The sequence below is a fragment of the Saccopteryx bilineata genome, chromosome 7 (assembly GCF_036850765.1).
Source record: "Saccopteryx bilineata isolate mSacBil1 chromosome 7, mSacBil1_pri_phased_curated, whole genome shotgun sequence".
Taxonomy (NCBI): Eukaryota; Metazoa; Chordata; class Mammalia; order Chiroptera; family Emballonuridae; genus Saccopteryx; species Saccopteryx bilineata.
The window spans coordinates 97,644,826-97,657,506 of NC_089496.1; the positions used below are offsets into that span (position 1 = coordinate 97,644,826).

The following is a 12,681-nucleotide window of genomic DNA, read 5'->3' on the forward strand; positions in this document are numbered from 1 at the left end:
TGTGCATGTACCTGTGAGATCGTCACCACCATCGAGATAGTGAGCCTTTTCCTCTCCCTTCCAGTCTCCTGATACTCTTTTGTAATCCCTCCCTCTTCATACATACCTCAGTCCTCAGGTAACCACTGATCTGCTCTCGGTCACTAAATATTAGTTTGCATTCTAGAATTTTGTATAAAGGGAACATACAGTATTACCAATATTGTCTGGCTTCCTTCACTCAGCATAATTATTTTGAAATTCATCCGTACTGTTGGTTGTGTCCACGGCTGGTTTCTTTTCACTGTGAAGGAGTGTGGCACTGTGGATATGAACATACCACGTTCGGTTTATTCAGTCATCTGTTGATGGGCATTTGGGTTGTTTCCGGTTTGGTGCTATTATAAATTGTAGTTTTGTACTTGACTGTAGTCTTCGATTAGCCTTGAACCCCTTTATTTCATTGATTTCTGGGGTTAAGGAAAGGTGTATGGTACTGTCTTCTGCATTTGACAGGTGAGGAAACTGAGGCCCAGAGACTCACCTAAGATGACATGGCCACTTCAAGTCAGAAGTGAGGATTTCTCTCTTTTTTTTTTTTTGTATTTTTCTGAAGCTGGAAATGGGGAGAGACAGTCAGACAGACTCCTGCATACACCCGACCGGGATCCACCCGGCATGCCCACCAGGGGGCGACACTCTGCCCACCAGGGGGCGATGCTCTGCCCCTCCGGGGCCTCGCTCTGTTGCGACCAGAGCCACACTAGCACCTGGGGCAGAGGCCAAGGAGCCATCCCCAGTGCCCGGGCCATCTTTGCTCCAATGGAGCCTTGGCTGCTGGAGGGGAAGAGAGAGACAGAGAGGAAGGAGAGGGGGAGGGGTGGAGAAGCAGATAGGCGCTTCTCCTGTGTGCCCTGGCGGGGAATCGAACCCGGGACTTCTGCACGCCAGGCCGACGCTCTACCACTGAGCCAACCGGCCAGGGCCAAGGATTTCTCATCTAGACCACTCTGCCTTCCTGTTCAGGCAGCACCATGCAGGGAGGTGGTTCTGTGCAGCAGTTCAGAACACAGACTGTGGACTCTGACTTCCTGGGTTCAAACCCAGCTGGCTTGGGAGAGGGCAAATAGCAGCTTATTTAACCTCTCTGTTTGGCTCTTTCACCTATAAATCAGGGGTAGTAGTAGAAGCCTACCATGTAGAGTTATTTTGAGGATTAAATGAATGAATACTTACAAGGTTTTAGTGTCTTCCAGTAGGAGGTCTTTAGAAAGTGTTGTCTATTGTTGTTATTTGTTCATGAAGTGGTTAATTAGGTCTCCTGTGTTTCTTCCAGGGTGGGTCCCTATTGCAGAGAGACTTCTAGAAAGATGGGGCACAACTTTCTGGCTTTGTCCCCGTGGAGAGCAGGGAGGCAGAATGAGAAGTGCCAAGGCCTGGGCACACATGGGGAGGAAAGTGAGGTGAAGTCCCCTTGCTCAGGGACTAGGGTGGGCATGGGGGGCACTGGGGGACCACAGGCATGTGAGCCTGCCAAGGCCTGCTCTTAAGCAGAACCAAAGGGCATTGCCTGCAAAATGCCAGTTCCCTTTCCACCCATCCCAGGCTTTGCTAGGATGACGGAGTTATAATTACTCACGCCAAGAGCTATTATTAGAAGGCAATGCAGCTTTAATTATCGTACCTAATAGAGGCTGAAAAGTGGGAGGATCGAGTGGCTCCAAACTTGTCGGGGCTGTGATGCTACCTCTTCCCTTGGCCCTGACATTTCCAGAGGCGTCCTGAGGCGGTGCTGAACTTGCAGTGCCTGTGACCACTCCCAATTACACAGGGCAGTTACCAGGCCTCTGGGGATCTTCCCTGCTAGGACTGCCCCTTGCCCCCATGCTGTCTTCTGACCCGCCACGGGGCGGGGGCCCGGAGAGGGTGCTGCCCTGCTAGGGAGTCTGGGCTCTCTTCCTCCAGGCGGGCGGCAGGTGAAAGGCATGGGCAGTTGGCCTTTGTAGAGAAGTGGTAACACGTGTGTGGCAACTAATATTTTTCTGAGCACCAGGAGAAATGAAAGGTGCTTTCCCATCGCACCATTTCTGGTAAGATTACTCCTACACCGCTCACAGTAATTAAGGGATCAGGGAACATGCAGATACTCCAGTATTGTCAGCCTTTTGGACAGTGCATTTCCACCAATGAAATAAAGTTGGTTTTGCATCTCATTTGCATAATCAAACAACTTTCTTTGACTTGTTTGCTTTTCTGATGTTCTTGTTTAATAAAAAAAATCAAAAGCTTTTTTTTATCGCTTCATATTCATTTTGAAATAGCCCCTAATTTTTGTGAGCAGTGTATTGTACAGATGAGGAATCTTGTCTCAGAGACGCTGAAAATGCACCTGCAGTAACACTATGTTAAGTAAAAGCGCTAAGTCTCTCTGACTGAATTGCATTTTCCTCCCACTATACTGGGGCTTCCAAGGTGTTTCTTTTCTTTTTGGCAGTGGAAGCTTTTGAAACCTCACCCTCGCTCAGAAGGCCCTAGATGGTAGCTGTGTTTCTGAGCCGGCTGCATCCTTTCTGGGGCCAGGACGGGCTGGAGGCCCCCGGGAAACCTGGAGAACCCTGCAGACCTCCGTCGGGGTCTGTGGGGAGAACCCACAGCTTCTTTCCCAGTCGGCCAGCCTGCGGGTCCCCCAAGGTCTGGGACGGGCAGAGGGGTGGCTCCGATCACAGCCTGCATCCTGCCCAGTGGCCTCGGGCTGGTGCCTCTCCTTTCCAGTGCGTTGAGCTTGTCGGGTGTGAGCCTCTGCTCCCTGGGGGGCTGCAGCAGGGGCAGAGCTGTTCGTGGGAACAGGAACGGAGGACGAAACGGGCCTTCCACCATGCTCCTTTGGCAGCCGCAGCAGAGCCAGGGCCCTCTTGGGAGGTGGAGGGGCGAACTGCCCACTCCCAGGCACAGCCGAGCCATGTCCCTCCTTGACAGTGAGAGCAGGTGGACAGGGAGGAGGGGCGGGACACCGAGCACCCCTCTCCCTCTGGCGGCTGGGCCTGAGGGAGGCCGCCCCCGTCTGGGGGCCACTGCAGACCGTAGGGACCTGGCAGCTGCCACGTGGCAGTTAGAGCAAGCAGGCCAGGAGGCTGCCGGCCGGGAACCACAGCAGAGCCATCTGTCAGTGCAGGCCTCCCGGACTCCCTCCCGGCCTGCCCCTCCATGCAGGAGAGTGGCTTTTTTGAAATGGAAAAGAATAATAATAAGAAAGTTGTAATTACAAGTCTGTGCTTGTCTACGACAGAATCTCCTGTGCACAGGAGGAAGGAGGAGGCACATGAAGGGAGCCGCAGACTTGGGGACACACGCAGCACACCGGTAGAGGCCTAGCCTGTCCCCCTCTCTGTTTTCCTGCCGTGCGGCTCCCAACCCCCTCTCCCCTCCACCCAGTGTGGCCAGCTCTCCGGGAACCCCTGTGTCTGCACACGGGGGGGGGGGGGGGGGGCAGCCTGAGAGCGGGGTCTGAAGTCATTCAGCCCCAGCCCTTCGGGTCTGTGATGGGGCCTGCCTCTCTCAGCCCGCACCTGTCTTCCGCTGGCGCTGGACAGCCGGGTGCCTAAGGAAACGGAAGTCCGGAGGGCGGCCCTTCCTCTCCCCGGACCACATCCGTTCTCAGAGTCCGGTCTGTGCCCTCTCAGACCTGGACTCTTTCTACTCTGCCGACAGTGGCCTTAAGAAGAACACTGTGACCCCTAAAACACCTTGGCAGAGGCTGGACCAGCCACCATCCCTTCAAAGATGTTTTCTTTCCTTAGAATCAAAGGCCTCCCAGAATCCTGAGACATATATTAACAAATAACAAATAAAATACTATTAATTGATGGTTCCAATGTACAGACTGGAGAAAGGTGGAGAAATGTTTATGATGTATTATACTGTTACATGAAAAAGGGAGGAGACACCTTGCATGTAAGGGTATAATTAAAACTGCCCCCCCCCCAAATAAAGGGCTCAACCTATCGATAGCGTGGAAGAAAATGTTTTGATTGGAATAACTCCGGGTGATTGATTTTTCCTCACTTTGGTTTATATAAAAACTTTTTTATCATGAACATAATTCTAAAATCAACAAAAATGAGAGCATTCTTCCAGAGTCCTGGCCACAACCACTGCAGGGAGGGGCAGAGTGCAAAGGAGTGACATCCAACATGGGAAGTGTCAGGCCTCCTTCCTCCTCCTTCCCCAGAAACAGGCTGGTGCTGGGAGAGCTGGCACCTCGTGCCCAGAGGCAGCCGGGAACAGACACTTGCTAAGCCAAGCCCTCCTTCCATTCATGGTCACCTGTGAGTGAGGTGGGTGCTATTCTCTTGATGCCTGTTTTGCAAATGAGGACACTGAGGCTTGGGGAAGCTAGGTCACCAGCCAAAGGAACAGCAAGGGAGAGCTCATTGCCCTCATTTCCAGCAGAAGGCTGCAGGGCCACAGGGGCCTGTTATCACCTTCCTGAATACCTACCTGTACACCCCCCATCCTTCTGTAGGAGTGGAGTTCGTGGTACCCAGGACCGGTTTCTATTGCAAGCTGTGTGGGCTCTTCTACACGAGCGAGGAGATGGCGAAGATAAGCCACTGTCGCAGTGCTGTCCACTACAGGAACTTACAGGTAACAGGTGCCCTTCCCTGCCTAGCACGGGTTGGGGGAAGAAGGGCTCTCTGGTCTCTGTGTCTGACTTTCTCTCTCCTTCCCCCACGTGGAGACCTGACTCCGCCGCGCTGCTCCACATGGTGGCTGCCTCCCTGTGGTCTCAGCATCTATCTCCACTCTGAAACTTAAAACATTCTATTGGGTTGGGTCTTTTGTAACTGCCTCTCTTTCTCCACTGAGTAACTTGAGTTTGTGTTCACCTGGCCCATGAAAGGGGGGACCCCATTCACAAGTTCTAGAAGTTTCAGATTAGGTATTTCTTTGTATTTCCCTGTTCCCCTGTGCATTGTCCCTGTATTTGCTAGAATAAAAGGCACTATTGTACTCTACTTAAATGATCATCCATACTGCAACTATTTGTCATAGGCACACTATGTACCAGACACTGTTCTAGGCACTGGGAGGAGGTAGACACTGTTTTTCCCATTTAACAGACTAGGGTCTGAGGCTCGGAGCTGAGTGCCTTTCTTGAGTCAGATAACTGGTGTCACTCATGATAAAGACAGCATCATGGAGTGTTTATTCTGCGCCGGCACTGTGCTAAACATTTTATAGTTCCTCTCTTGGATGTCAGAGCAACCTTATGCAGTAATTCCATTATGACCCTTATTTGACAGATGTCAAAGATCTTGGGTGACTTGCCCATTGAGAGCTAGGATTTGAACCCAGGTCATTGGACAGAAGGGTCCACACACTTGACCACTGTGCAGGACCTGACCCCGCCACCCCCTAATCCGGTGCTCTTTGCCCTGCCCCTGGCTGCCAGGCACTTCGAAGGCCCTGCTGGGGCCCCAGACCTCTTCCAGTTCTGTCTCATGCGGTGAATCCTGACTCCCAGGGGCAGCCTGACATTTGGCTGGGGGCCAGTCCCAGCAGAGAATGTCCTGGCACTGGGAGGCGGCCCCAACTACAGAACAGAAATCCATAGAAGGACCTCCAGGACACTCCACCTGCCAGCCTGCCTGACAGGAAACAGGTCGTTAGGAGTCTCGGATGTCAGGCGGTGGTTTTGTCTGTCCCCATCCCTGTAGGACAGCCTTGCTCTCCTTCTGCGCTTCCAGCTTCCTCTGCTCCCGCCCCCTTTACTCGTGGACGTGCTGCCTGGATACTGGTCCCTCCTGGAAAACCAGAGGAGTTGTAGTGAGGATTAAGTGGGTTTCAATAAGAAAAGCGGTGAGAACAGGGTTTGCACAGGATAAGGGCTGTGAAAATGTTTGCTGTTGTTGGGAGCTGCACTTTCTAGCTTTGCCACAGGAGACACATGTTCCTTGTAACCTAACACACGGGGAGAAAGTGCATTGCTCACACGGATCCTGCAGCCCCAAAGGTTCTGCGGAGGCTGGCGAGGGGGTCTCAGCAGTAGGCACGGTGATGGCGGGAGGCCGGGCACACATCTTCCACTCCTCCTCCCCTGTTCTGCTAGGTCACCACTGACCCCTCTTCCTTCCTCCTCTGTCCCTCTCTTCCCGCCACAGAAGTACTTGTCCCAGCTGGCCGAGGAGGGCCTGAAGGAGACGGAGGGGGCAGGCAGCCCGAGGCCCGAGGACAGCGGAATCGTGCCCCACTTTGAAAAGAAAAAGCTCTGACACCCTGGGCACTGTCGGGAGCTGGGAGGGAGGGCCCGCCAAGGTGGGGCCTTCCTGACCTCCAGGACGGAACTGGAACCGAAACCAGAGAGGAAAGAAAACCAGGCAGGCCACGTGGCCTGGGTTTGTTCTCAGAGACTCATGAAATCGCCCTTGAAGTGTTTCCCGGCGCTGTTACCCCGCCGAGGGTCGCCCACTCTCTCCCTGTGACTCTTGTTTCCTTCAGACGACCTTTTAATTTGCTCCTCTCTCTTCTTCCCTCTCCCTCCCCTCCCCCTTTCTGTACCGAGGTTCATTTCTTTTTCATAAAATCCAGCTTCTCAGGGATTTTCACAGCATTCAAATTTTTGATGGGATAGCACAGGTCAGGCCAGGATGAATCATCCAGGGAAAAGATTTCAGGAAAACTTCTGGGTCCAGAACTACTTCAGTGAACTGGAACCATTTCTCTGCTGGGCATCCAGTGAGGGGGAGGCGGATCTGAGTGGGGTCCTGCAGCCCCAGAGAGGGGCACCTTCGACAGTCAGTTGGCAGAAAACAGGATATCCTCCAGCTGGACTACCTTTTTGGAAAACACCTGATTTTAGCAGTAACTCGTTTACCCTCTCCATTAGTCTAGATGTCTACCAGATTCATGCCTTAAAGGAGGAAATGAGCCCTTCATTTTGGAAGTTCTAATCATTTTCCCAGAAACTCGTTTCCCACCACTTGGTTTCAGGAGGTGCCGGGGTTTGTTCTATTCTGAACAATGAGTTTGGTCTAGATACGCTTCGGTTAACAATGAAAACGGAAGCACCCCCTCCCTCCAGCTACAGCCTCAGTTGGTAAGGGCTCAGGTGGAATGTTGGCCTCCCTGCCACGGGTGACACCAAAACAAGGAAATGGCATCTGTCCTTAAGCTGCAGGAACATTTGAGAATAGCCAGTGTTTGTAGGTAAGCCCTTTCCAATTGGGCCAAAGGTCAAGGGCGTCTCAGAGTTGACCCCAGCAGCAGGCTTTGATGTCAGATGTTGTGAAGATCAGAGCCGCTTCCTCCCATTGGACCGGCTGATACCGGAGGGCGGTGCCTTCAGGCCCCGGAGGAGCTGCAGGTCTCTTGTCCGATGTTCTTTTGGAAGGCTTTGGGACAGGGGTGTGTAGGGAAATGACGCTGGGCTGCTGCCCTGGAGAAGACCTGGAGCGCTCAGTGGGGAGCCTGGTGCTATTCCCCCAGCTGAGATCCTGGCCCTGGAGGCGGCCGCCCTGGCTCATCCTCTGGAAAATAGTCCCTGTTGTTTCTGTTCCTGACCTCTGGCAGGTAAACTAGGAAGAGATTGGTTTTGGGGTTGGGTTTTTGGGGTTTTTTGCATTTTTATTTTTATGGTAGATAAGAGTATACTGCATATCCTGTCCTCCACACTAATGGCAGAGGGTAGAAAGATAGTCTGAGTTGGACACTGACCTTTATCAGTGAGGAAACCGAGGCACAGAGAGGGAAGAAACGTAGAACACAAAACGATCGTGTGTGAACCTGGGGGCACATGGCTCCTGACAAGGAGAGACTCCAGAGGAAACAGATCGGTCTGGACAGGTGAACCGGTCTGGGGAGAAGAGGGTTGGGGAGGCAGGAAACCTGAACTTGGTACCAGGCCACCTGGGGGGCCTCACAGAGGTTGGTGTCTCCATGAGGTTTGAAGATGGTGGCTCAGCCCAGCTCCAGTCTCCTGGCTGCCTCCGTAGGGTTTTGTTTTGTTCTTTATTATTATATTTGTAACCTGGCATTCTGGAAACCAGCCTCTTCCATTTCTGGGAAAACCTTTGGCCCTGTGTGTCTGTCTTCCCACCGGAGGGAAGTCTACAGCCAGCTCTCCAGCGGCCTGGCCAAACCTTGCTGGATAAAAGCCTACCGCCTCCATCAGAGGCTGGAGCCGCATTTTCAAAGAGGCTGGCAGTCTCTTCTCCCAGCAAATAGAAAACTGACCCCACCAGCTCATCCCCACCCCAGCGGCGTTTCCATGGAAACCTGGATGCCTGTTCAACCGGCCTCATCCTGAGTAATGTAATGGCTCCCTTGCTGACAGGCCGACCTTCTCCATATTGGAAAGCTGGAGAGGGGAGAGCCATGCTCTGCGTTCAGTCGGAACCTTCAGTTAAAAACAGAAATCCTCTAAGAATCTATACTTATGTGTACATATATATATATATATATATATATATATTTATTTTTTATTTTTATACAATTCCATTGGCATGGTCCTTCACCCACTCTATAATTTGCTCTTTTTATTCTTACGTGTGTCATACACACTGCAGTATGAAAGGCAACCAGGAAAATATTCATTTATTTTTTAAAGCTTTTCTTCAGTGTTTGTCAGCCATTTCAAAGTGTCTCCCCGAAAAGATCGTTCAAAAGCAGCAGCCGCCTTGAGCGACAGATCCATCTGTACCCAGGGTTAATACACCCCAAGGCCTATGTAATTTTCTTTTTATTGTAAATACCTGAAGTAAGGTGTATCCCAAAGAACTTGCTAAGTTTAACGTTGGTGTGAGTGTCAGGGTTTCCCTTTCTTGGACGGTCCGGGGCTGTGATCTGGTAGATTATACACTTGAACCGGACCAGAGTTTGCATTTGAGCTTACAAGTAAAAGAAAGACGCTAGTTAATATAAGTTTGAACTTGTCAAGAATTAGAACTCGCTGAGTGTCCTATGAATTGTCACCATGTTTCCTGATCTGTATAACTGACCGCAAGTGCTTGTTTTTACAAAAGGGAAGAAAAAAGATTTTTAATAAAGAGATTTTGAAAGCTTGTGAGTGTGTAGCTCTCTGCCGTGCGGGCTCCCTTGGCCTGGAGCCGAGGGAAACTCAAGGAGCACCGAGGTTGGATTTGGTCTCTGAGACTAGATAGTTTCTAAAGGGTTGAAAAGAGAGGACACGACAGCCTCCCCTGGACCACGGGGACTCAGATATTCTCAGGGGTGAACCTCGGGAAAGGGCTAAGTCCAGGAGAGCGAGGCAGCTGTCCCTTGTGGAGGAGCAGATGGAAACATGTCTGCCTCTTATGAGCCCCTCTTCAAGCTACCTGCTGCTCCCCGGTCTTCTGAGGGCTGAACCCCGTGTACTGCATCGGAGTCGGGTCACTCCTGCCAGTTCCATCCCCTGCGGTGGCGGGGGCCTCGCCAGGCATTTGTTAGCCCTGTGACTGGCTCAGTCCCGCTTCCTTGGGCGTGAAGGGGAGTAACGGCAGTCATCCCTCCCAGGTGCTCTCGGGGTTACGTCCATCACTGATGGAAACACAGCTCTGTGCACAGCATGAAATCCAGTTTGCTTTTGGAGACTGTGCTCTGGACAGCAATCCTCCAAACTTCAGTGGTTCTCAAAGTTCTTCCTCAACCCAACGCCAGTCTCCCGAGCCCTGGTGGCCAGTCCTCTGAATATCCTGGAGCCCTCGCTAGACCCATCCCTCCTCTTGGCAGCGCCCCTGAGTCCAGGGGGAAGGGGCTGGGTAGTCTGGCCCCAGAGGGCAGAGTGAGCGGGGCCCTGTAATTAGTGGGAGCAGACTGTAGATCTGAGGCGAGTTCCTGTTGAGCCTGTTGCTGCTGCCCCACCTCACCCCCAGCCTGTTGTACCTTGCTGAGATTAAGCTCAGGCCTCCAGTTCCCAACCAGGAGGGGTGGAGAGCCCTTCCCTGCAACTGCTGGCTGCTCCCCAGCTGGCCAAAGTAGTGCATGGGCTTAGAGCTCATCCTGCTTCCCTAAATCCTGGAGCCAGCATGGCTGGGCTGCCCCTGGTGCCTAGTCCTAGCAGGTCGCTCCATGTGGCACAACTCTAAGGAGCACTGTGCACACTGTATTCTGTACGGTGGCGCCCCCTAGAGCTGTGCGATGGAGATACTCTGCTGGGGAGCCCCCCAGGTTGCAGCCCCCCATGCCTGGTGTCTCCATTCACTCTCCAATGCTCCTGTGGGCCCCGGAACCTGGTTCTGAGCCCATCAACTGGGCTAGGGCCCTGACATTCAGACCCACTCTCTGTGCTCACATCTCTCCCCAGGGATCAGCACCAGCCTGCCTCTGGCCAGACTGCCTTGGTCTTGACACTGGTGGTGGCTCTTCATGGTACTAAGAGGCCAGGCCACTTGGGTATTGAGCGGCCCCTGTCTGGCCTGAGATATCTGTGGCCCTCTGAACATCAGTGGCAACTATCTGCTGTCTATGTAGGCGGTGATGGGACTCACTCCCAACAGCTCCCCGTTCTTCTTTTCCACCGTGGTGGGCCTATTAAAAAAAAAAAAAAAAAAAGCCTGTCCCAAGTAGAGTTCCAAGCATGTTAGAGTAGAATGGCCCCAGGGACCCCCAAGTCCTGGCCCTTCCATTTGCAGGTAAGAAAACTGAGGCCCAGAGAGGGAAAGTAACTTGCTTAAGGTGACACAGCTTATTAGTATAAGGTCAAAACTAGAATCCAGACCTCCTGGGTCCTCCTACCGGAGACACACAGAAAATTTAGGTTCTTTCAGTTGGGTTATGTCATGAGTTTTTCAGGTCCAGCCTTAGCTGGACTTTGGCACTCAGCGAGGACTCAGGACAAAATCGTTGATTTTTGTGCTTTGTGTATGAGTCACCTGGGGAGCTTGCTAGAAAGAGCTTCCTGGATCCCTCCATGCACTTTCTGTCCTACTAGGTCACGGGGAAGGTATTGACATTTTAGCAAGCCTCGTGGGTGATTCAACGCAGGTGAAGTCCCCCGCTCACACTTTGAAAAACACTGCTCTAGATGGGGGTGGGGGGATTTCCCCAGCAGCTCCTGGAATAGAAGGGTTATTTCTTTTACTGGGGGAAGGACGGGAGAGATGTGAATGGAGACTATTCAAGGTAGGAAACTCCAGCATGAAAAAGGGTTGAAGAAGGAAGACAGAGAGGAGGAGACTAGTCTGGCAGTGGAGCTGGTGGTGTTAGGGGGTGGTCACCAGACTGGGTTTGGGGAACGTGTCAGAATTTTTTTTAGTTGGCTTCACACTTACTGTGCTTGGGCAAAAGTCAGTTTTCCAAAGGTCTCTTTATCCTTGTTAGTGGCTGAAAGCTTTGTGTTTATTAAGAAGACTTCTTGAGATCAGCCGATAGCCATGCAGCTCAGGACAGAGAGCTGGAAGCAGTCAGCAGCCCCCTGGGGAGACTGGAGTCGCAGGGAGTGGGGGCATCCCCCAGGGCCATGTCACTGCCAGCAAGGACCCCTGGAGCCCTCACATTTCCTCTTTCACCCTCCATGAACCAGCACTCACACCGATACCAGCCCTGAGCATTACTGAACTCGTCTACATGCCACACTCAGTGTGCACTCTGTAGGGACATGTGTCTTGGCCTCTTCACAATGCCGAGAGCCTGGTATTGTTATTCTCTCATTTCCTAGATGGGAGACCCTAAGTGGCTTGCCCAGAGTCAAACAGCCAGTAAGCAGCAGAGTAAGGATTCAAACCCAGATTTGTGTGACTCAAACTATGCTTTTATCCACTGTTCTCCACTGCTTGTCTCAGGGGTGGGGTCTTCTCCATTCCTGCATCTCCCGGAAGCCTCCAGACTGTTTGTCCTCCCAGAACAGCAGTTCTCGGGAGACTAGAGAGCCTAAGTTAACTGTACTCAGGTGCGTATGATTGACATCTGATTGCTAAATTCCTGAAACCCCTCCCCTCCTTAGGAGATAACTAAAGAAGGTTCCCCCACCCACCACGTTGCCAGGAAACAGGCAGAAAGACCAAAGCACCAAGAAGCGGTTTCTCCCTTCTCCTCACTGAGGAAGTTTGCCCAGAGAGCTGGATAGGAGGTGAGAGAGGGAGGCGGGCCTGGGGTGGGGGCTGCTGCACTCCTCCCGCTTCCGAGAGGAAGGGAAGCACACTGTCCTCTGGTGCCTAGTAATTTGGGGTCTAAGGGCGTCATCAAAAGGGGACTTCCCATGGCTCAAGAATGCCAGCCAGACTTTGCATTTTAACCTCTCCTTCTGTGAAATTTCATTCTTTATTTACCTGTCGCCTCTTTCCAACAAGGAGTTGAGATGGTATACAACACAAGTCTTGTGTAACCAGATTAAGCCAACAGAAAAATTCTGAGTGAGGATCAAGGAAAGTTTAAAGGTGGTGTATGGCCAGGGGTCACCATTGTGGCCATTCACATGCAGGTTCTCATTGAATTAGAGCAAACAGTAAAGAAATGGCGGAGTCGGAGAATGGTGGGCCATTCTGTTAATCGGTGTCTCACTAAGACAGGCAAGCCACAAGAAAAGGCAAGGGATCAGGGAGACGTCTGGAATGCTGATAGCAGGAACTGAGAGAGAGAGAGCCCCTGGCCTGCTTCATTGTATAGTGTAGAAAATTAAAGCCTTTAAGCCAGGGGTCCCCAAACTATGGCCCGCAGGCCGCATGCGGCCCCCTGAGGCCATTTATCCGGCCCCCACCGCACTACCAG

At 52.1% G+C, this 12,681-nt stretch overlaps 1 protein-coding gene across 3 annotated transcripts in view; it reads left to right on the top strand.

The window, feature by feature from the left end:
* Positions 1 to 9,039, top strand: part of RBM20 (RNA binding motif protein 20) — a 207,502-nt gene extending 198,463 nt beyond the window's left edge. For all 3 annotated transcript variants that reach the window (XM_066238595.1, XM_066238593.1, XM_066238594.1), the window contains 2 exons: positions 4,502 to 4,623; positions 6,141 to 9,039. In XM_066238595.1, the coding sequence (XP_066094692.1) occupies positions 4,502 to 4,623; positions 6,141 to 6,251 (233 nt within the window). In that variant the 3' untranslated portion in view covers positions 6,252 to 9,039. The remainder of the gene's footprint in view (positions 1 to 4,501; positions 4,624 to 6,140) is intronic.
* Positions 9,040 to 12,681: the final 3,642 nt, after the last annotated feature.